The 26,179-nt window shown below is 34.2% G+C and overlaps 2 protein-coding genes across 14 annotated transcripts in view; one reads left to right on the top strand and one right to left on the bottom strand.

The window, feature by feature from the left end:
* adcyap1r1b (adenylate cyclase activating polypeptide 1b (pituitary) receptor type I) overlaps positions 1 to 26,179 on the top strand; it is a 56,968-nt gene that overhangs the window by 21,781 nt on the left and 9,008 nt on the right. Inside the window, exons 2-6 of the mRNA XM_021471794.3 lie at positions 2,161 to 2,343; positions 10,881 to 10,977; positions 22,591 to 22,701; positions 25,616 to 25,716; positions 26,065 to 26,162. Of these exons, the coding sequence (XP_021327469.1) occupies positions 2,284 to 2,343; positions 10,881 to 10,977; positions 22,591 to 22,701; positions 25,616 to 25,716; positions 26,065 to 26,162 (467 nt within the window). The 5' untranslated portion in view covers positions 2,161 to 2,283. The remainder of the gene's footprint in view (positions 1 to 2,160; positions 2,344 to 10,880; positions 10,978 to 22,590; positions 22,702 to 25,615; positions 25,717 to 26,064; positions 26,163 to 26,179) is intronic.
* pomgnt1 (protein O-linked mannose N-acetylglucosaminyltransferase 1 (beta 1,2-)) overlaps positions 1 to 26,179 on the bottom strand; it is a 125,358-nt gene that overhangs the window by 94,001 nt on the left and 5,178 nt on the right. The window lies entirely within an intron of this gene.

Below are 26,179 nucleotides of genomic sequence, written 5' to 3'. Positions count from 1 at the left end.
GTAAGCTGTATTATACTATGTTTGATGCTTAAAAAATTTGGCTCGAATGGTTTGACCCACCTGTACAAAGGGGGTTTTGTGTCCTTTTATTTTTTTTATTATTTTTTTAACAAAAACAATTACACTGTATATCTGTCATTGATTGTTATTTTGTTTATTTATTTAACATCTTTTTGATAAAAAAAAATGTTAGAATAGTATCTGTGTATTTTACAATGCATAAAAGGCAAGGTAATACATGAGGAGTATCATACTCATAGCAGTACGATATGGCTGTTTATCGGCACTGGTGGGAGCCGTGCGTTGTTTTGTTTCAGTGACAATGTACAGCCATATCGCACTGCTATGAGTGTGATATTGCGTTTATACAACAGTTTGATGGAATAATTGTGTGTATAAATACGAAATTCAAAAACAGAGGGTGTTAAAATCATTTTGTATGAGGAACTACTTTTTTTTTATCATTCATTTACATCTGCTGCTGACGTCAAAACAGCAGAAGCTGTTGCTACTTCACCAACATCACTTTAGAACTAGAATTTGAATGATTCTCTAGCGTAATGTCTAAAAGTGATGATAAAATGGATGACTTTGCTCATATTTTAAGATTATAAGGCTGAACGGCATGAAATGCCATCAGTCTACTGACAATAATTAATCCTGAAAAAGTCAAAGCAGCGCCAACAGTACCAGAATTACTATTGTGTATGCGATAAGGAAAAACGCTAAACATATGCAGGAATTTCTTCTTTTTTTCTTTTTACTGGACTAGTCTGCACACTAATAACTAGTAATGAAAACAGGAGACTCAATGAGAGGTGTCTGGATGCAGACTTGGTGCAGTGCAATCTGAGCTGCATCCAATGCTTTTTAATACACTCACCTAACCCCACCCCTATCCCTACCCGTCACAGTGACGTCACTCACTCCATTGAATGCATTGTGTCTGACATTGCATCGCTGAGTGATGCAATCTCAGCTTGCATCATAAAGGCTGCATCCAGATACTATTGGACTCAATAGAAACAAACAGATGGCCAACCAAAAAGTAACTGTTTTTACAAAGAGTGGCCAAAACAAAATACATACATTCCTAATATGTGAGTCCTATGTCACACTCAATACACTACACTTACTGTGGTATAAATACAGCACTGCAACATAAAAAAAGAGAGAGATCAACTCATAAGGTCACTCACCAATTTTATAGTGTTTTAATTAGCTGTAGTTTGAAAATACACCAGTCTTTTCTCCTCTAAGGGATTATTATGCAGTCTCTGTCGCCATCCTGTGGATGGACAACGTCAACCATCTTTGCTCTGCTCAAAAACAGGCTAATGACCACTCACATGCTGTATCTCAGAAATTATAAATATTTAAAAAAGACACTATCCTTATAAATAAACTGTATAAACAACTACATCCTCGACTAAAAAGCCTCACAAGTACATTATGCTGTTCAACAGCCGCTGTCAAACTGTAGTGAGTTTATTGATCTGCTGTCTCTCGATGTTGGGGAGTAAAATAGAAGGGCGAGGAGGCTGTACGAGTGCTGCTATAGCATAATATTGCACGGCTATCAGTCAATCAGTTCCAGACAAAACTGTTGTATGAATATCTATATACTGTCTAAGGAAGGTATCTGCTGTTTTATAAAAGACTTGTCACTTGGCCATAGTGTATGTGTGTGTTGAGTGTGTATGGATGTTTCTCAGTACTGGGTTGCAGCTGGAAGGGCATCTGCTGTGTAAAACATATGCTGGATAAGTTGGCGGTTCATTCTGCTGTGGCAACCCCTGATGAATAAAAGGAGAAAGCCGAGGGAAAATTAATGAATGAATACTAGCAATCAATTTATAATTGTAGGTCATTAAACATCCATTTAAAGCTCTTCTTATTTTTTTAACTTGACAGCATTACTTCACTTGTGTATTCTGTGTTTTTCAGCAGATTAGTTAAAGTTTGTTTGAGGCTCTGAGCTCAATTTCACTAATGAGAAAACCGCAAAAGTAAACAGTTATCTATTGGTCTCACTGGGTTGCAAATATATGACTTTTGTGGTTTGGCATTGACACAATTGAATGCCCCATTAACTCAACTAGATTGCACAGCAGCTAAAATCTCAATTCTCATCTTAAACTATATTTTCATTATTTTCAGATCCGATAAGAATCCGAAGAACTGCAGCAGTTTTCCAGTGTACCTGTTTACCATCCTGCAGTTTGTTGTTCCTCTCTGCTGCTGCTCATCGGTGGATATAATCGCTTCAGTGCTCCAGACAAAATGGCTTCCACAGTGAGAAAATGTCAGCACCTGTTTTTAGCACTCATCCTTCTTCCTATGGTAAGCATTTTTTAAAATCATTTATAAACAATGCAGATCAATTGAATTAATGAGCCTGAAGTACCACTAGTTTAAACATGATGGACATGAAAAGCACAATACATCCCCTAATAAATGGAGACAGGTTAGCCAATATAATGGTTCAGAGAAAACTACTGGGAACAGTGGAATAAAAGGCTTGAAGGAGAGCAAGATCACATAGTGGAGGAAACGAGAGAGTGAGCGTGAGAGAAATTTACTGCAAGGTGGGGTCTGGGGAAAAAAAAGACCCCCTCACAGGCTTTTTTTCATCTTCTTCCTCTAGCTATTGCTTTCCATTAATAAACCACATACAATCTGTCAAAAGTAGCGACATTTATTGTTTCCTAGATGACTGCTGGTTTCATACACATGGTGTCCTCTTGTAGCTGAGGGGAGAAGTGCCATCTTTGTTTACATGAAGAACCCTTCTCTCTTTAGTCTACTGTTTGTGGCCCCCAGCTGAGGAGAAACAAATGTCCAAGAGCAATTTACGTCACATACACACTGGCACTTAGAAGGTTCCTGGCATCCAATGATCACTGGCAACAGACAGGCCAAATGTAAACTGCCCAAGGGCCAACACATTTATGGTACAGTGAGTACTTCAAGGCACAAAGGCCATGCTGTTTTATTTCACTTTATGTTAACACTAAAAGCTGGCAGTGACGTTGCAATGGAACATTTACAAAAGGTTATAGTCCTGTTCTGTTTCAGTTAGCAGTTTTAATTATGACTATCAGAGCAGTAGATCTACGACTCTTTTGGTCATTTAAAAGTCTTAAAACTTTATACATGATTGCTCAGTTGTTAACACTGTCACCTCACAGCAAGAAGGTCGCTGGTTCGAATCCCAGCCCGGTCGGTTGGCATTTCTGTGTGGAATTGTTCTCCCTGTGTTTGCGTGGGTTTCCTCTGGGTGCTCCAGTTTCCCCCACAGTCCATAGATATGTGGTATAGGTGAATTGCATGGCTGTTTCCCAGTACTGGGTTGCAGCTGGAAGAACATATGCAGGAATAGTTTGTGGTTCATTCCGCTGTGGCGACCCCTGATAAATAAAGGACTAGGCAAAAGGAAAATGAATGAATAAATGATCAAAGCCATTTGAATCCATTTATGGAATGAATCAATGGTAATGTTGGTGCCGTGACCCGGATGTGAATGAGCTGTAGGGGCTTTGATAAAAGCCAAATTAATTACCCATACCACAAGGGGCACACTAGAAAGTGTATCTTTGTTAGCTTGCACACCTCACACAATTTGAATCCTACTCAGAACTGGGATAGTAGAACCTGAGGGGTTATACTGATGCGGTAGTCCCATGTACTTGATCAGAGTGAGATTTGGAAAAGCTAGATAAAGCCAGTGTGCAAGTAAACATCACTAGGTGGTGCAGTAGTGCTTGATTATTGACTGCATCCTTGTTAGTGTGTCCACCTCCCATTAATCCAGCTAAGAGCAAGGCTAGTAGAATACCTGGTCACATTGGTGCTGTGATCCAATGAGAGGGGTCTGGATGCAGACCTGGTGCAGTGCAATCTGAGCTTCATTCAATGCTTTTTTATGGGCTCACCAAACCCCACCTCTAACCCTACCCATCACAGTTACGTATAGCTCCATTTGAGGGCATTGTGTCTGACATTGCATTACTGAGTGATGCAATCTCAGCCTGCATCATAAAGGCTGTATCCAAATACTATTGGATCCAGGGGCAATCTGTATTCATTACTCAAGAACTCATTACCTTCATCTCAAGAAGAACAGTAACTGATCCCAGAGACATCATCCTTGTTAGAACCCCACACAATGCAGTAGAACTGAAAGGGGTTATATTGGTGGCAGTGACGCATAGGGGGTAAGTGTAATGAAGACCAGGTATTAGGAGATTTTTCAAGAGGTTGAACATTCTAGATTGATGCTAGAGATCACATGATTGTCAACATGAACAATTCCCATGCTGGAAATGAAGTTTAAATCCCACTTAGAGAGGGGCTAGAATGATGACTAAGAGTAAGAGTCATACTAGTGACTGACGCAAGAGGTTGCTGTTTTTGAGTTTTTTTTTTGTTTTTTTTAACCCACCTGCCTACCAAATTGCAGTTCAAATATTAAAGAAAGATTTAGAAGAATTGGTGTTTGATGCTATTTTATTAAATCAAACCATCATTTGTTGCCAAGACTGTTTCTTTCTTTTATTTTGTTTCTGCTGATCTCTTGTTGTTACCCTGCAGTATACCTGTGCTCCACATTTTGAGAACCACTGCATTAGATGATGACCAATGTTACCTCTGTTGACAAAACAAAACTTTTTAACCGTTAATTACAAATGAGATACAAGATTAAATTAGATGTAATGAAACAACAATTGAGTTGTTCAGTAAGCACAATAGGGATCTCCAACACATTAAAATGCAATATAATAGCCTAGATTTTGCAATTTATTCCTGCCTTTGATCTGAGCTCATTTTATAATGTATATGCACAGTAAAAGGAATCAAAATAAACGTGGGGAAAAAAATAATAATTGGGAGTTGTTTTCATATGATGTGTTATAAATTTACACATTACCTTAACATGTAAATGTTAATTAAGTTACTAAAAACCTACTGTAAAATACTGTTCTCTTCAATAATTTGGATCTAAAGTGATTTTCTTCAGAAGTGATTAATATTATTTTTTTCCTTTGAACTTAGAAGATTCTGTCATGTTAATGTGGAATTATTTAATCTTTTGTGCTGTATATGGTTTTGGTTTGATTCTCTTGTTTATGGTAATACTTGTGGTAATCTAAGATTAAATGAAAAGAGTTTCCCTACAGAAATCATCCAATCCCAACTACAGAGTTCATTTCCCCCCTTCCATTTTCAGTTGATCTGGGAATTACAGACGTGAAATTGTATTGGATTACTGATACCCAAAGGGAAAAAAAGAAAACTTAGATTGAGCATCTTCTTCTTTCATATTTCTATCTGTTTCCAGCATGAAATGACATGTAAAATATCTATTTATTAATCTAAATATGCAGAAATAACTAAAAACAACTGATTCTCTCTCTCTCTCTCTCTCTCTCTCTCTCTCTCTCTCTCTCTATATATATATATATATATATATATATATATATATATATATATATATATATATACATAATTTTTTATTTTTTGGCATCTACCTGATTGCAAATTCCATTTTACATTCCCAAGATTTAAGACAAAGAGAAATTGATTAATTATAATTTTTCTAAAAACCAAGCACAGAATGGTTTAAATACATTATAATTCAATAGGGATTTTTTTTTTTTCCCCAGGGCTCAAGAAAGATGAAATGGGCAAAGAGAAATACAAAAAAAAGAGAGAGAGAGAACAAAAAACAAAATTGACAGCAATAGAGCAGGGAAAAAAAAGGAAATGAACTAGTTTTTATGGATTTGCTTGTTTTTGTGGATTTTTGTCTTGCTGTCATGATGTAGGAGTGAATTGCGTAGTCTCTTTATGATGGAAATCAGCTCTGTGATGAAGCCAGGGTGAGAGGAGAGCATACGCAGCCCTCATGAATATTAACGCGGGTGCTCATGTTTATTAAATTTTGCTCATGTTTTCAACTCAGCGCACAAGGAGCACAGTGCTTTGAGACCAGTTATGACACTAACCACGATCTCAGGGGTCTCAAATCAGCAGTATTAAGGAAGGTTTCAACACTCATTAGTTTGATTATATGCCATAACTCGATTTCATATTCTGTTAAATCCTCTGTGCATTGTTGGCATTTCTGTTGATGAAAGGTTTTTCATTTATTATCTTATTTTGAAGGCTGCGATCATGAGGATTTTTGGCTGGTTTGGTTAAGAAAATATAAATAAATTTGAAATAATATATTCTAAAAAGGTTTATAAATGCATTATGATTTTTTAAATATTATGTTTACACCATTTTTAGATTTTATTGAAAATGATACTTAGGTTATTTCTCATCATGCAACCAAATGGTTCTCAGGGAAGTGTTAATATTTTATGTAGGACTGTCAAAAATACACTCAAAAAATGTTTATGCTGCTTGCTCAAATTACCCAAATAAAATGAGCTGAAACAACACAATTCTTGAGTATTTTTGTGGACAACTTTTCCCTGTTTTTACTTGTATGTTTTAGTTTTAAAATTGCGTTTTAGAATGAAAACGATCTGCGTCTACATTATTCACCCAGCGTTTCTGAACAGCTCTCTGTCTGCACCACACCACTGAAAACGCATCACGTGACCACACACACTCATTCTGCAGCATATCTACCCAGATGAGAGTGTGCTTGTCAGACTGTTCATCAAGGACCTACCACTGGATCTAATCTCACTATATTTGTTAAATGTGATATTTATTTCATCTTGTTGTCTATATCTAATGACATATTCCCCGACTTTGGTCTTTTGAATCTATTACTGTTCTCAGGTGTTGTGTTTTGGCTGAGCGCAAAGATAAGTTAATTTTTAATGTAACCAAGTACATTCTGTGTATTGACTGATTGCTTGCCTTCATTTCCTATAATGTATAAATTTTACGTTATACTTTTATAATGGCCATTACTGATTATTAAAATTGACATACAGCAAAAGAGAGGGTGTGTTTTGTTTTTTCAATAAAAATAAAAGGAGGCAGGAATGTTATAGGCTCCGTTTTGTTGTAAATATGCTATAGTGAAGATGGCCATCATATAAATATGTAGCTACACAATGCCCCAACATTTTTGCTGTCTGTTAAGTTGCTAATATCAAAATGAAAATAGCAGTTCCTTAAAGCATGCTTTCATTTTATTGTTAAGGTAGCCAGGATAATGTGAATTATAAAGTACACTGTTCCTTTGAAGATTTACCCAACGTGTCCTCTGGAGTCTGAACTTACAGGGAAAGGATGCGAGACTAAACTGTGTGTAGGCTACTTAATATTGAGGAAAAAGCCCCATGTCTGCAGGCCTGCCTCTGTTTTCAGATGTATCCGTTTAAGCCCATCCACACTGAGACAGAGCAGCAGCATTTTAGAATGAAAACGGCCTCTCCAGCATTTTCAAAACACTCGAAAACTGCTCGAAAACCCCAGCATAGTGTGGACGGATGGCGTAACTGCAGCAAAATGTATGCGTTTTAAAACTAAAATGTATTAGTGTAAACAGGGCCTTAGTTGTTTTGTGTTTAATCAACTTAAAATTGTAAAACACAATAAGTTAACTTAATTGATTTGCAATGAGATGACATGAAGGGATTGTCTGGAACTCAACATTTTTTACAGTGTACAGTATAAATGTTTATTAATTGATACATCGTCTACACTGTCAACACAACGCAGCAAACAGGAAATGTTCATTTTAATAGAGATGTCATTAGATTTAACATGAATAACATAAAACCATAGGCATTGTGAAATCAAAATGCCTTTTGATTATTGTGTAATGCTGAATGCCAGTAATCACTTGTTCATGAAAAAATCCATGTCAATAAATACCATATATTCCGAATTTGAATGTTGTGTTTAAATAAACATGATTCATTATTTCAAAAATAATAATAATAAATCAGATCGATTTCCCCTCGCATTATTTTATACAACCATCAACATTATCTCAAAGCTTTCTTAAAGGTTGTCAAACATTAGCTCTAAAGCATAAACATTTCTCAACGTGGTTTATTATTCCTTAACAACGACTGCACACGAACAACTCAAACCAAGTTGTCAACAACAAACCAGCCTCTGCTCAAATCCATCAACAAAGTTTGGATACGTGTGTGTCAAGATGTGATCTAACAGACAATAACATTCATTTATTTTATTTTCAGTCCCTTTATCCATCAAGGGTCACCACAGCGGAATGAACCACCAACTTATCCACAAACCCATCACTGGGAAACACCCATACACTCTTATTCACACAGATACAATACAGCCAATTTAGCTCTCCCAATTCACCTATAGCGCATGTCATTGGACTTGTGGGGAAAACCGGAGCACTTGGAGGAAACCCATGCAAACCCATGGAAAACAAGCACTCTTCACACAGAAATTCCAATTGACCCAGCTAAGGTTCACACCGGCAACCTGCTTGCTGTGAGGTGACAGCGTTACCCACTGCACCACCGCGCCACCCCAGATAATAATAGTATAGACGAAAATCATCTGTATTTGTTGCAACTGTTCACCTGAGAACACTGGCTTTCGAGTAAAGGAAGGAATGTAGAACATTACTCAGTTTTGTTTTTCCTAAAGATAGCTGTAAGATGAATGTCCTAGAAACGAATGAAGAAGGAAGGAGTGATTTCTTAAGGCATACACTGAGTGGGAGAGATAAGACGGTGCACACATTTGGATTGGCTCGGAATGTCATTTGACCCTGGGCTGAAGATGTTTAATGATCCTGTGTGCGGAGCGTGGGGGTGCATAATTTTGTCCTAATTCGAACACTGTCTTAAGTTAAAGATGTGCAATATTTGCTAGAAGTGTGCAGCTGTTTATATTACACTTTTTTTGTGTATGCAATAATAAAGAATGTGGAAGATGCTAATGTAGAAACTGCTTATTTTACAGCCCAGTGTCAATGGAAAATGTACATTTTTGCGAAATATAAAATAAGTTGCTTCAGGTAATTTTCATTGCATGTTTCTGATTATGGAGCCAGATCAGTGTCAAAAATATAGTAATATATTTACTAAATAAAATTCATACACAATTCACATTTACAAAATTTCAATCACGAATTCAAAACACAATTAGTTAATACACAAATCCAATTCGTAATCCAGTTCTCAGTCGTGGAGTTAAAATAAAGAGGGGGGGGGGGGGGGGGGGTTGATGAAAAACAGATGAAAGTGAAGAGGGCGGATGTTCTGATGGGCTCCAAAAAGTATCTCTTGGGGCCCCAAAAGAGCGTGAACCCTTAGAAAATAAAATACTGAACTATTTTAATATTATTTATTCATTTTCCTTCAACCCTTATTCATCAAGGGGTCCCACAGTGTAATGAACCACCAACTATCTCAGCATATGTCTAGATAGATAGATAGATAGATAGATAGATAGATAGATAGATAGATAGATAGATAGATAGATAGATAGATAGATAGATAGATAGATAGATAGATAGATAGATAGATAGATAGATAGATAGATAGATAGATAGATAGATAGATAGATAGATAGATAGGTAAGTAGAACTAAAGTAGACTTGAATTGAAATGCATAGACATTTCTATAATTTTAATATATTTTATTAACAAAAACACCCAAAAACTCGATACTCTGCCTGTGACTGTGAAAAAAATAAAATAAAATAAAAACAATCATTTTATGAGTCACAGTTCTCTCATGATATAATGGAGGTGAATTTTGTTGAAATACCTCTATACATGGCTGACAAGTCTGATTTTTATCCAGAGCAACAAGTCAATGATGAGCTCATCAAACTACAATCCCACACTGTCAGAATCCTTAGGCTTTGTCTGATCATTTGACAAGGAAAAATGAACAACTGTCAGGTGAAATTACCATTTAAATGTGGATTTAATGGCTTTTGAATAACACCGCAACTGTTTAGAATGTCAAAGTTTCACATCATCCCCTGTACAATTTAGTCTATAATATATTTGTAAAATGCCTAAACTCTGGCCACATATAAACACAGCAGCTTCCTATTTCTTACCAGTTTTGGGCACTTTGCAATAATAAAAGGAATTAGTTAAAGTTTACCTCAGTTACAGAGTTAGTTCTTGAATCACATACTAAATTGATAAAAGCAACTAATTTACCTATTGCGTTTATAATGAGATGGACATTAATATGAACTATTACAATAAAACAATGTACACTATTTCATACTAATATATATTATTGCAGTGGTTGAAACACTTATTCAGCGATTACTGTCAAACTGTCATTAAAGACCACATACTTTCCATCTATGTCCTAACTCAGGACAAGTGTTGCATGTCATGAGTTACAATAGAACTACTTACTCTATGTAAATTACTGGTCACAATTTACAATAAGGTTTCATTAGTTAATGCATGAACTAACAATGAGCAACTGTATGTTCATTAACTAATGTTAACTAGCATGAAAAGATACTGCAATAAATATTGGTCATGGTTGTTCATGTTAGTAAATCCATTATCAAACATTAAATAGTAAAACCTTATTTTAAAGTGTTAATTAACTATCCACGGAAATTATTTTTGTTTTTAATTAACTTCATAAGAGTTACAAATAATAAACTCCAAAATGTAAATTTACTCACTATTTATGAGTTAAGATATTTTGAAAAATGTTAGAATTGTGTAACTGGCTAGAAACCATTGACTTGCAGTACATAGTAGGAAAAACAAAAACTATGGAAGTCAATGCATACAGGATTTTAAATGTATTATTATTATTATTATTTTCCTTCATAAATATGATTGCACATGCTTTAAAAAAAGAATGAAATCAGTTGTATTTAATATATGATTAGCTGTTGTGTCTTTAACATTTTACTCTACATTTTGTTTTAGATCTACTGCATGCATCCAGACTGTGTCATTCAGTTAGAGAAGGAGAAGTGTATTGAAAGGATGTTCCTGGATGATCCCAACAGTGAACCGGAATTAGGTAAGAAATCCATATTTATGTATGGGATTTTTTTTTTCCGGCAATGAAATACGATATTAAAAAGGTAATCACGACTTACAGTTAAATTGGTTTTGCACTCACAATTGTAATTTAATAAATCACTAGACGTCTCAGAATTGCAACTAGACTCAAAAAAAATGTAATGAGTTTTTTTTCCTTTATTTAGAGTCTATCCTGTAAAAAATGCTGGGTTCCACACAATTAATTTTTTGTTGCATGCCAGGGTGGGTAATTTGGATGAACCACCCCCCACAAATGCCATGATGCGCATAAATTTAGAAAATGCGCATAACTGAGTAGGATAAACATATTATTCGATAAAAAAAAATTGTGCATAAACTACGATGGAAATAGTTTTACCGCACAAATTTCAGTATGCACATTAAAAAAAGTCATGTGATTTTGTGATAAGAGATCATGTGATGATGAAAATGTGTGTAAATGGACAAACCAGCAGGTTGAGCACACTGTAAACCATCTGAACTGTTGTTTTGGTAATTCTAAAACACCTTCCCATTAAAGTATTAGTGTAATTATACTATTAAAGACCACCAGAATCATGAGTGTCTGTGCTCAGCGTATAGGGCCCTTCAAACGCCACTGCACGTTCAATACGCTCAGTGGCATGTGCCAGTGGCATCTGTACGTCAGATGTTGTGTCACTTCATGTTAAAACTGCTGCTGGACGATTGCCTTTTGAGGCGCAAGTCATTTATTAGATGAAGAAAAGATTCACACTTCTCCTACCACAGTAAATTCAGTTTTTCTTGTTAATATTTGGCGCCTGTTAATCAAGAAGTGGCGATTTTGTTCATTTTGACTCATTGGATGGAAACACTGCTTTATTCGCACGTCTTTTATGCGATAATACAGTTTTACGCATAAAGTTCATTCGCTTTTATGGAAACACAGCTATTGTAGCAAAGTATTGAATATGTTCAAAAAGACTGCCAAACAGGGTAATGCTAACAGTACTTACTTCCTAACAGATGAGAATCTGTTGCTACCATGAGGGGTCTAGACTAACTGGCCACATTAGCAGGGATGTCTTGTATATTGGGCAGTATTAATTTGTCCCATTCCCAATTTTTGCCAAATAAATGTCCAATGGAAGCTTTATTACCAAGTAGAGTCCTCAGCCGTCAACTGTCACTTTACAGCAAAAGGTGCTAATCCCGTCAAATCTGTTTTTTTTTTCAGGCTGTTTACACCTAGGTTTACGATCGGATATAAATCCGATAGCTCAGACAACTTCAGAAGGTGGCCTGGGACACATTCTATACAAAACTGGACATTTCTAATTATTTGTTGAAAAAAACTATGACCTAAAGAAAATCTGACCAGCGATCTGTAGGTGCGCTTTTACAGCCAAACACACCTATAGTTCAAAATTATATTAAAACACAGCTTGTACAAGCATACAACACATGCCATTTTTGCAAATGCATTTTTGCATGCCATATTAAAGTATAAGAAAATGTTTGAAAAATAATCTCTGTTTAAATATAAATCACCTATTGAATATTCAAGCATGTGGTGGTGTGATGAATAAACACTAATACGATCTGAATATTTTGAAAAAGCATTGTAAAGTTAAAATGATTGTTATCAATATTGTGCGTATTGATTATCACAACATATTGCATTATTGAATTCCACCTTATGTCCCAATAAAAATGAAAAAATAACATATAGTGTGTGTTTGGACTAAAAACATATGCACATAATCTTAGTAAGCAACTTGACAAAACAGTCATAATTTTGGTACTGCAAAAAGCATACACATGATTTCAGTAGACAAGCTAATCCAGTACAAAATATTTCATAAAATGTCACCAAAATGCTGTATTTAAACTTCGTAATCAAATACAAAATGTGGGGAATTTTTTATTTATTTTTTTTTTTTTTACAAGTTTAAGCAGACTGAACAAAAAACAATTAGGTTGTCGCCCCAAAAAACTCAGGAATTGAGTTGATTCAGCTCATTTTGAATCAGTAGTTCGAACAAACAGCAGACATCATTTGAGTGAAAAATGTGATAAAAAATGTTAGAATCAGAATTACTCTTATTCTTTTTTTGGAAATACGTGTGTGAACGTGTGTGTGCATTTACTATAGTATATTTTAGATAGAAACGTCTTCCAATCACTATTCAGATAAAAGGTTATATTTTTTTATTCCATTAATGTAAAAACATCTTCCTATAGTACTAATAATAGCTGCAATTTTAGTGCCTCACATATTCCACATATCTGTTTTGCGACGCAGTGCAAAAGCTATTAGTGCTTAGCTGTAAATCAAAAATCATCAGCTAAATATAGCAGACTTGCAGTTGTTAATAGACATAATAAGAAACATTTAAATTAAGTTTTAATATGAGCTTCAGTTTAGATTATGAATTTCACCAGTGATCTAAAATAAGTAACAGAATTAAACCTAATGCTGTCAGACTAAGCTGGGAAATTTAAGACACTGTGACAGTTTTCAGGAAGTGTGGGGAAGATCATAAGCTCAGAACTGACTCTGATACCCCTCCAGTGATGTCTGCATGTGGCATTGATCATAATTCTTTGGACAGTCACAATCACAGTCAGTAATGGAATGCTGACGTTTTGATTTGACAAGGAGCTGTCCTTACCAAATGGACTCATGCATTAACATGAAGCTACAGCTGCCTGCAGTTTTAGGCTTAAGCTAAAACTTAAGAGAATAGAGGGCTGAGATGTAAATAAATGCAGAAAGCATATACTGTAACACACAGACCGAGGCTAAGGGAAAAAAAAGCCTAGCTGGTTCAAAGTAAAAAAATTGTGTTAAAAAGCATGTTTTATTTTGTTAGTTCATGTATGTATATTGCAATGGTTCATAAATTACATGGTTGGTAAGAGTCACTAAAATGTTAATACTTTATTATATTTGAAAATAACATACCCCTTACTCTAAATCTAACCATAAACTAAAATAACATTACAGAGGTCACTTCTGGATTAAAGTTAGGGCTCTGGAATATCTGTTATTATATCATAGGCTAATTTTGGACACTTGCTGTTGTTTGCAACCTGTCAGTGTTTACAGTATTAACACCATTGTTTCCTAGTTCTCATGTTAATCCTGTGTAAAATCCTGTTGAAAAGGAGATCTATCAGAACAAAACACTGTAAGAATAAAAAGACTGTAACGTTCCTTGTGGTATCATTAATATACATACCCCAGGCAGCAGTTGGTTGGCCACAATGTTTCCTAGTGAGATTACACATAATGCAAGATTTACAGATTCTAAATTTATTCGATGTCACCAAAATAGGCATAAGGTCTGTTTTAAGGATCACTGTTTCATAGTTATCGCTAACATTATGCATTCATTCATTTCAAAACACTACTAGTTCAGAAAATCTTCAGAAAATCATGAAAACTTCTAATATTTTAAAGTGTTAAACAATAGTCTATTACTCCTTGGATTTACTAGATTATGAACTTGTTTGGTATTTTTTAGTAGAATTGTGTATATTCCATATAGAGTATAAGATGAACAGTCAGTTCTTGTCATGTGACTCGCGAACACCACGTGTACATCATTCAAAATATGCGAGCAAGAAAATAAATAACAAACTTGCCCTTGTAAAAGACGCAACGTGAACATCCCTTAGTTAATAGCCTCAGCCATAGTTAATCCAGTGTGCATGCATATTAGACTCGTTGTACATTCTTGGAACTTTAAAGTAGCGCACAGTTGGCATAACTTTGTTTAGTTGCAGCAGTTTTGTTCAGTGCAGAAATGCGGTGTTGAGAAGTCTTTATGATTAATTAACCGTGACAAATGAAAGTGAAATTAGTTAATCGTTGCATCCCTAGTCTAAATCTTTAAATGTATATTTTGTTATTTGAACATGTATGATGTAACATATTTGTCATATGTTAGTAATGAAGCAACAAACACATTGGTAAGCTTGTAATGAGGCAAGAAATACATGTACACTACTTAATGTTTTTAATGCATGTTTATGCATTTTGTCATATTACCCAGCTCTTGATATGATTTTTCTTGAATTAGAGGATGCCAAAAACTTCAAAAACTCATCTGTTTATGTAGAGGTTGATATTAATTCCGGCCTGTGTTTTCATATACAATAAAACCACAAAATACAAGTCTAAACACATTTCTATTGGCCCCTTTTATTGAGTATAATTATAGTTTAGCCTACATCCACAAAACAACTCAAGAACAAACTAGTTTACTCCAATGGCATGAAGATTGCCCACTAACTCCATCTAGCCAAATTAAACTTCTCAACCACTTCAGTTGAAAAGATTGTCATTAAATAGGGAATCTACACAATTTACTAACATATTTTGTGACAGCTGACATATGTCATTTAAAAAGGATTCTACTCAATTTGCTGAAAGAGTTTGTGACAGCACTCTAGCATGTGCATGACCTCTCTAAAAACGGAATCAAATCTCAAACCAAATCAGTGGATTCTGAATTATCTGAACACTTGTGAATGGCTACTGTGTTCAGATATGTCTGTGATTGGCTACTTTGCTAAACACTGAAAGAAAAATTTACATCATCATCTGTGCAAACACAAATATGAATTGGGTCATTTGACACTTCTGTTCTTTTTAATAAGCTATTATTATATCATAGTTTCAAATTTCATCTCTAAATATGAGCCAATATTGATATACTGTAAGCAGGGCAGCTGCCGGCCAAAAGGCCATTAATACTTAATGTTACTTTTTTACAACCAAAAATATGTTTTCCAGATTCATGAACATAAGTTAGCTGAGAGTGATGCACGCGATTCATCATGTACTTTTTTCCTCTTCTCGGCTCCAGACTGCTGTTGCCTTTTCCTGGGCATAGAGCTGCAACTTGCATCAAATATAAGTGGATAAGTAGACCGGGCTGCCCCACGTGCACACGGCTATGCGCGTACACAGAAAAAAATTACGTCACATGTTTGTTTTTGTGTCCATCATAAAATGTTTTTTTAATGTATTTAACAACATATTATTAATTAAGATTTTATTTACACTCATTTTATGTTATTATTAGTAAATAAATATCAATCTTTTTTTGAGCAACCGAGATGGTGCCTCCCTCCGGAGTTGAGGCTCTATGCAGCCTGCGTACTCTGCGTATAGGGAGCGGCGGTACTGACTGTAAGGTGTGTGTGAGTAATATAGTGAGCTAACAACACATGCACATGGTTTTTAAATCGTTTTTTGGAGTTAATTAATGTCACAAATAACTGTAACTGACTATTACACACCTTAGTAAATCACATTGCATGATTTATTTAAATTATCTTGTCCTGAAGTTGTTGTTTTTTTCTCTTTTTTTTCTGAATGAAGTCATGGTCAGATACAAAAAACCCTGTCTACACTTTTTTTGGAGCAATTATTTCAGTGTGTGTTTGGTAAATCCTGACAGTAGTTTAACAATAAAAGAAAATAAATAATAAATAAACAATTCCTGTGTTATGAATGTGACATTTGAAATAAAATCTCAAAACATAAACATAAATCATAACATAAAACATAAAATCTAAAAAAAATGCATATGTAAGTATATGTTAACATTATATTGAAACATCTGTTTATATTTTCCAAAACAATTAACCACAGAGTTATAGAAGCAGACAAATTTCAATCTGTAAACATATTTTAGATTTTAACTGAGAAAATAGATGTGTTATGGATGTGACCAAAAAAGTTAGCGGGTTTACAGTATACAACATACTTTGTAAAACTGCACAACACAAAAGAAATATTGCTCAACAAAAGGATAAGAGTTGGCTCATTTTAGAACAAAAACGATTGATTTTATTTTATTTGACATTTTTTGCAGTTATGAGGAAAAGCCCTGTTATGGATGTGACAGATCGGCACTTTTGTGTCTGAAAACATTAACAGAGAAATTTTTGAATATTTTTAAAGCACTGTAAAATTCTTGCTCACACAAAAAATGTGATATTTTGGCAAAAACTTTTGCCTGAAATTTATCAAATCTGCATGAAAATGAGTCATCATTAATAGATAATGAAAACTGAAAATATATTTATGCATGTGACGTTCTAGGAATTTAGAACAAATGCTGGTAGAGACATGTTTTGGGTTGAAATGATTGAATACGTTCTACAGTATATCTTGGTTGCAGTAGCTTATTTACATTATTTATTTAGTTTCATCTTTACCCCATTATGCTGGCTCATTTCTTCATTTACTTTTGCTATTTTTAGCTGCTGAAAATGAGCACTGATTGGATCACTGGCTCTTTGAACCATTTATTTATTTCTTAAGTCATCATACTTCAGAAGTCAGGTCTCCTAGTGCTCCCAGAAGTTCTCCTTCAATTAGGAATGCCTGTGATGTGCCACATTTCTGGCAGATTCTGGAGAACAAAGACAAACAGCGCTGTCTTTTATCTAATCACGCATCTGTGTCCAATTTACACAAGTAATTAAAGCTGGCCCCAGGAGAGGAATCATAATCTGTCATTTTGCGTGAGCGTTCCAATGTATTCCAGGAAGAAAAATGTCCTCCTTGCAAACACCAGGAAAAATAAAAAAAGCAATTAGACTCTCAACAAAATCTATCTTGCTTTTCATACTGTTTTTTGGTCTGAGCTATAGCAGAGCAAATAGTGAAAATAGCAGACAGAAAAAAATATGTTATGGTATTGTAATCAGGGATAACAATTTTCCATCGATTTCCTTTAGCAGTATTTCATCCAGTTCATGGAGCTTACTCAAGCATAAGCTCCACCACTGGGTCTGTTTTTGGCACTGCTGCAGAGAAAATGACAGACAATGATGAATATATGACAGTTTTCTGTCTATAAGAGCTTCTAATGTCAGCTCTTGAGTGATCCACGTCAGTTTGTTTTAAACAGTTAGACGATACTTTTGGGAGCCATTAAATATTCATCTGAAACAAACTGTGGACACAATTGAGAATTGGGCTGATGCCTTATTTAAATTTTTAAATAAGTTAATTCTCTCAACTTTTATTTATTCAAAAACAGACCTATAAATAATTGATGAAAAAAGCCATAAATATTAATAATAAAATATATTTACTACATAATTTTTTTTTGATTTATTAAAATAATCATTTATATTAGTAATTTAAATGAATGAATTTACTATGGTCTAGTTAATTCTGGTCTTTTTTTATGGTCTAGTTTGATTTAAATTATCTAAATTAACAATAAAAAGTAATTATTTAATAATCTGAATGTCAGCATTTAGTTTTTTTTTAATTAATTGCCAAAATATATTTTTTAGAAACAAACCTATAAATCACTGATGAAAGAGGCCAAAGACATTAATAATAGCATAAATAAAATATATTTATTTAATAAAAAAAGAAATGTTATGGTCTTGTTGTTTGAAATGTCTTCAACTCATTAGCTGAATTATCTACACTAACAATAAGTATTACTCCTAAAGCTTACCTTAATATCAACATTTACTAGTATTTCTATTAATTCATGAATTTTTATCAAAAAAAAAAATTTTTTATAAACAGACTGATAAGATCACAGATAAGTGAAATCACAAATAACATAAATTAAATACATTTATTAAATAAAAAAATGAAATGTTATGGTCTTGTTGTCTAAAATTTCTTTAATTCATTAACTAACAATAAAAAGTACTTCTATTTAGTACTTTTTCTAGTACTTATTCTAGTACTACTTTTTAGAAACAGACCTATAAATCACAGATGAAAGAAGCCAAAGACATTAATAATACAACTAATAAAGTATATTTTTAAAATAAAAAATGATTTGTTATGGTCTTTTGGTCTAAAATTTGTTTAATTCATTAGCTGAACTATCTAACAATGAAAAAAGTGCTTCTAAAGCATTAAAAATCCTAATGCCAACATTTACCAGTATTTTATTAATTCCCCAAACATTTTTTTAGAAACAGGCCTATACATCACTGATGAAAAAAGCCAAAGACATTAATAATAAAACTAATAAAATATCTGTATTAAATAAAAAATGGGTTTATTAAAATAATTAATAATTCAATTAAAGTTTTTTTTTTTTTATTAAATATTTTGGTGTTGTTGTCTAAAATTTGTTTCATTCATTAGCTAAATTAAACGTCAATATTTACCAGTATATTATTAAAATGGAAAGTTGTCGGCAGTTGTTTTAAAGATCTCATGCAAAATCTGAACTACATTTAACATTTGTATTTTTATTAAATGGCTTCAACAAAGAATGAATGAATGAAAGAATGAATGCTCTACAAATGTTTTTTGCACATTGTTAGTTAAAGAATTAAATAATATTATCATCATGAATTCATAATTGTATACATTTACATACATATGCAGATTAGTTCATTTTTTAAATGCCTTTGACAATAGGGAGTTGAAATCCACATGCTCAAAAAGGTTAAGCATTCAGTAAAAGGATGCTAAAGGCTCTGGAATAAACCGTTTCGTCTTAAACACTGTAGAATGTTTATTTTATTGGAGTACCAAAAAATATGAGTAAACCAGATTGGAATAAATTGAACATTTCCTTTAAAGTGTTCTAGCTGTTGTTGTGTGCCTTTGTTACAGACTGTTATAATTCAAGAGACAAGATGTTTGAGTGTTTGGCTTGCGATGGCGTGTATTTAAAACACCCGCTTGGCCTTTTGTTGTTATAAATGTTTGACATTTACGCCGACCACCAAGAAGCAAATGTCAGCCTAACGCTGTTTGAATTTATGTATGTAATTTAGAGTGCACACTTTGGCAGTTTATTAGGCTGCAGTGAAGACTGTTGCATGTGAGCTTTACTAATAAGAATGCAAATGGAATGGAAACAGAAAATCTTTAATACTGTAAATAACCGTAAAGTTGCTGTAAAACACACTGTTAGCTCTTCTATTTTTCCTAACAAGAATATTTGGGTAATATTTCTGAGCTATTTGAAAATGTTCTAATATTTGCACCAGAGGAAAAACACAGCTGACAGATGCTGTCCTGCACATGTAGATCAACACACACACACACAAAACACTTACACTTTTCCTCTTTACGATTTCTCTTTGCATCTTTAATCCTTGATGGAGATGATAAGATGCTTTAGTATCACATGGTTGGTTCACTATGAAAGTCTCTTTTCCCCGTCAACAGATCACTAAAGGAAAATTTTGAGATGCCAAAATAAAAATAGATTAAGGAATAAACAGATAAGCTGTTCTGTCTGCTGATTTACATGTACTCAGACACACAATAGAAGAAAAACAGAGCGATGCTGACAGCATGCGATTATATGTAGTGAAGGGCAAAGAGAGACACAGAATAACAAAAATAGCAAAGATCTACAAGGGTAGACATTCTAATTTTAAATTATTTAAACATTTTGAGTCAAAACAGCTAGTGAAAAGCCTCTTTTGGCATTAGAATCTACTACATGATTTACTGAAATATTAGTCTTTGTGTTAGTAAAATACTTTAGTGCAATATTAGTCAGTGAAACATTAGTGCTAAAAAGATGAGATTGCAAATGTAATGGTTTCTGCATGATTCACTAAAACAAATGAAAGACGTTTCAATACTATTATCAATTAAATTTTAGACTTATAGGAAAAAAAAACTTTTTTCTAATGCCCAGTGGGAATTTTTTTTTACTTCCCCCATTAAAATTTAATCACATATTTCCCAAACACATAAACAAATTTTAGTGTAAGAAAGATAATTAAACAAAATTGATAAGTTAAATATTTAAAGTTAAATATTTTCTTTTTTATTTTTATTTTGTTGGTTGTATCAATTGAGTAGCTTTACATAGACAAAGCGTTTGCAAAAAACATCATTAGTAAACTAAGGTCACAAGTTCTGTCGTTACAAACATAGTTCATTGATTTGGCATTTCCCAAATCCATCGTTCCAACAAACATTCGCAAACGACATTGCAAAATTGTACTTTTGCAACTACACCTCTATAGCTGTAGAAGCATAGTTCCTGGTTGTGTTATATTCCCAGTTATCCCTCCAATGTTCTATTCATTTAGAACATTATAACATTTAAACTTGGAATGATTTAAAAAATCATTAAAGTAATCTCGGCGATGCAGTGGTGCAGTAGGTAGTGCAGTAGGAAGTTTGTGTGTGGAGTTTCCATGTTCTCCCTGCGTTCGCGTGGGTTTCCTACTGTGCTCCGGTTTCCCCCACAGTCCAAAGACATGCGGTACAGGTGAATTGGGTAGAATAAAATTGTCTGTATTGTATGAGTGTAAATTAGTGTATATAGATGTTTCCCAGAGATGGGGTGCAGTTGGAAGGGCATCTGCTGCGTAAAAACATATGCTGGATAAGTTGGCGGTTCATTCCACTTTGGCGACCCCAGATTAATAAGGGGACTAAGCAGAGAAGAAATTGAATGAATGAATGAATGAATTAAAGTCATCTCTCTTCAATGTAATTTGCTTTTAAAGTATTTCTACAGTTCAGGTTTAGTGATTTTCATATTGACAATTGCGTTCCATTCATATTGCACTTTGAAAACATTTATGCAATTTTGCACACAAACATAACTCATGACAAAAAGCTATAAGTAATATATTATTTAAAAGTGGAATTTAGGCTATGTTAAGTCTCCAAAGCTTGTATATCATACGTTAATGCTTTTAATTTATATTAAGAAATGTATCTGTACTGTATATGACATGGGCCTGTTGTTTAGAACATTTCTGCACTGGTTCGGATGTGTCAAAGTTGTAAATGTAGACTTAAAAAAAGAATTTAAAAAAAGCAATATACTTAATAATAATTAGAATAATAATTCAACAGAGGTTGCGATATCTGCTACCAGATCTATTTTCAGTTGTCTGACACCAACATGCATATATACTAAAGTAATTTATAATAAATACTATAGTGTCTTTTAACTATGCTCACAATGGCACCTCCAATAGCTGGCACTGGCACCTCTCAGCTAAAAAGTTAAAAGTAAATGTTAGGAATTGTTTTTTTTTTATGTATGGGCGATATATATATTGCATCACCAAAAATGACTGCGGTCATGTTCATGTGTTGCGCAATATTATCGATATATTGATTGTTGTGACGTCCGAGTTTGGATGTCTATTAGATGTCTTTTAATCACACAAAAATGATTTCTGTGATGTAGCCCCTTTCATTTGCATTAAATTTTGAGAAAACACAAAACTGAACATTTAGCCTAATTAACCTCAAATGTGGCATTTAACATATTATGCATGCTAAAATGCTGTGCCATTGTTTTGACTGAATTCCTACAATCTGTTTCCTTGTAAGAGCAGATGGAAGCCTATTTTTGTCACTTAACACTTGCACTGATTTTCACTGAATCATAAGAATGGCTGTCAAGTAGCACGCCTAAATATATCTTAAACTAGGCTGTTCTATTCTCAGGTGCCGTAAATACCCCAATAAAAACTGGTTCACAGGCAGAGCAACCACAAACCTTCAATGTAGATATCCAGCAGTTCCGTTTTTTGTAATTATCATAGTTTAATTATAATTATGTATTAATTATTTTATTTATTACTTAGAAAAATTCAAGATATTCTGTCTTTTTGTTCAATTCTCTAGTCTGTCGATGGATGTGGGACAACCTTACCTGCTGGCAGCCTGCAAGACTGGGTCAAGTTGTCTGGATGCCCTGTCCTGAACTATTTGAAGTCATGAATGATGAAAATAACGGTGAGTGGATGAATGATACCACAGATTGTAGAACTTATTGTAGAGAGGTGTGTTATTAATCAGGCTGCTTTGATGCCTGTTGGATAATTAAATAAACATAAAGTCATACAACAAAGCATTCATCTAGAGCAGGGGTGTCAAACTCAATTCCTGGAGGGCCGAAGCCCTGCACAGTTTAGTTCCAACCCTGCTCCAACACACTTACCTGTAGGTTTCAAACAAGCCTGAAGGACTCAATTAGTTTGATCAGGTGTGTTTAATTAGGGTTGGAACTAAACTGTGCAGAGCTGCGGCCCTTTTGGAACTGAGTTTGACACCTGTGATCTAGAGCAAGGGTTTCAATAGTCTCCTATATAATGTTATCAGACTATTAGAATTATATTCTTCAAATTTTACCCATATCCTACAGAAAATAAAAAAAGTATTTTATAGTTACATAAAAAACAACATGCAAATAAAAAGCCATCAGCTTTCTTTTTCTTTTCCAATTCCATCACGACCCTTAAGGTTATTACGTCAAATTAACAGTACAGCAATAGTGTTAGTTGCAGCAGATTGATTTTACGGCACAATGCTAAACTTTGACACCTTTATGGCACTCACATACATTAAAAACAAAGGCCACAACTTAACATGGTGGACGATCTCCAAGTGGCGGTCTCCAAAATTAAGCCAAGCGTAGTCTTGTGCTGTAAATATTGTGCCCACCATTCTCATTCAGTCAGGTTAATATTAAACAAATGATTTCTGACTATAAAAAGTATAGCTTTGTTAGACTGCTGCACTTTTTTGTGTTGTCAAAATGCTCGTATTTATATAGTTTCTACTGGTGTGTGTGTGTGTGTGTGTGTGTTTGCACCATTGTGTGCAATCTTTGTATGTTAACCACCTCAGAGGATAGTGAGGGATGCAAGTCACTGGGATTGTTATTTTGGGGGTCGTTGATCTAGAGACCAAAACAACATAAAGAAAACAACCAAAATACATTAGCAAACCCTCAGTAGTGCACTATAGATTAGAATACTTTAGAAACTGCATATTGAAATTTTCTGAGAAAGTTTATAAAGCATCTACTCTATAGCGTTGTAATGGTGAGTTTTGGATGGACAAACAATGCATATACAATATACTTTTTAATGTCATTACAAGCTTTCATATATTCTTTCATCTGCTGAAAACTAAAGTTGTTTTGAAGAATTTTAAGAAATGTACAGTTTACGTTGATAAAAAAAAAATTCAGTGTAGTTTTTGTCTGTAAACCTGAAATCAGTGGGAACTATCAGACTGTCAGTCTAAATTCTATTATTTGTGTATCTGTTTTGGAATTCGATGCACATTTTAAGGAAAAATCACTAGCCCTGTGAAATGTAAAAAATAATAATAATAATATTCAAGTGCTGTTTAATGGAGAATTTTTAAAATAATAGTTTTAAAAACTAATTTCTAACAACGTATTTATTTTGTCCTTGCCATGATGACAGTACATATATTTGAGTTATTCCGCAAAATATTAGTATTTAGCTCAATTCAATGGCTTAACTAGGTTAATTAGTTTAACTAAATTCTATTTATTAGGCAAGTTATAGAAAAAATTTGTTTGTTTCTGTAGCTAATTAAAAAAAAATGAGGGGTCTGATACATTGACATTTTTTGACTGCTTTTATTCAAGCCAGCAACGGAAATTAGACTTCCTCCAGATGAAAGATACTGTAAAAAATCCCTTGCTCTGTTAAACCTCACTTGGGAAATGTCTGAAAATTGCCAAAAACAACAACAGCAGCAGGGTTTGCAATACAGATGTTATCTTACATCATTATAATGTGTTGCTGTTTCACTGGATTATCATGTCTTATGAGGCAGCAGCAGTAGGCTACTGTTGGCATCTGTATTCTGTGCTGCTGTCTCCACAGGTCTCTATATTCAATGAGGTGTGTAGACCAGACTGACTGGCAGTATATTGTCATTTTCCACTTGACTTCCACTTCACAGCCTTGTCTCTTTATTGAATTTCAGTGTGTTTCCTACAAATAATGTTTGAAGTTTACTATGCAAAATCCGAGTAGCTGAAACGGAAATAGATTTCCAGAAACTCTAAACTGCATAAGGATTTTAAAACACATTAATTCAAATCAAATTGTATTAGTATACATTATATTTTATCATTCTTTTTGTCATTCACACTTCAGTTCCAATCAGATGTGCACAAAAAAAAAAAACAGATTTCAATGAAAAGTCTCAACAAGGTTTCACTTGTTTAATTACTGTAAGAATGTCTCTAGTTAAAGGCCCTACAAAACCAAATGACATTTCTGTGGGGAGTTTTGCTTGTTCTCCCCGTGCTCGCGTGGGTTTTCCTCAGGTTCTTCGGTTTCCTCCCACAATCCAAAAAACACACACCCTAAGTAAATTGAACACGCAAAATTGATTCTATAGTCAAGCTCTTAGCGAGTACACCTCTCTTCATTCATTCATATCTGTCATTTAGCTATAAATAAGCCGGGGGGGCTGGGCTCAAACTCCCCTCTCGCTCTGCAAATGGGAGGGAGCCCAGGGCTCGAGGATCTCATAAGCTCAGGGCTCTCTCAGGACAGCATGCCAGACAAGCTTTATTATCAATCAGCAACGGCAGGAAATCCACACCAACATGGGGAGAACATGCAAACTCCACACTGAAATGCCAACTGATCCAGGACTCAAACTAGCAACCTTCTTGCTGTGAGGCAACCGTCCTAACCACTGAGCCACCATGTTGCCCATATTTTATTTCTGCTTTACTTAAATTACTGTAATAGCTTTAGTTTTAGTAAACAACATTTTCTGATCATGTTTATTTAAGTTATTGTACAGTAGTTTGGTCTTCTGTTACCTCTTTTCGAAATGACTTCACAATATCAACTGTGTGTTCATTTAACAGAGTTTGGAAAGGTGAGTCGTAACTGCACTGAATATGGCTGGTCGGAGATGGTCCCACACTACGTTGATGTTTGCCCTTTCAATGAAAATGGAACAAATCCAGTAAGTTCTCTTCGATTTTTATTTATTTTTTTTTTTGCTTTATACTACTCCTAACTCCTTCTCTAAAAAAAATATTGTAATATTACATTGTATTAAAGTACATTTAGTATTTCAATTCCTCTTTATTTCTATACTAGTGCTTTTACAATGTAGATTGTGCCAAAGTATTTCAACATAGAAGTTGTAGTAAATTGAAACAGTGTCAGTTCGGTTTGCAGAGTTGAAGTTCAGTTCAGTGGATTTTAATTTTCACTGCTGAAAGTCCAAACAGTATATAGATATAGACTTATTATTTACTGTTATATGTTTGAATTATGTTTAATCTTCATTTGTTCTGTGTGTGTGCAGGATATGTACTATGTGTCAGTAAAGGCTCTGTATACTGTGGGCTACAGCACCTCTCTGGTATCTCTCACCACTGCCATGGTCATCCTCTGCAAGTTCAGGTCAGAGTTCAACCTGG

This window comes from Danio rerio, chromosome 6, assembly GCF_049306965.1.
Source record: "Danio rerio strain Tuebingen ecotype United States chromosome 6, GRCz12tu, whole genome shotgun sequence".
NCBI lineage: Eukaryota > Metazoa > Chordata > Actinopteri > Cypriniformes > Danionidae > Danio > Danio rerio.
This window is presented reverse-complemented; position numbering and strand designations above follow the sequence as displayed.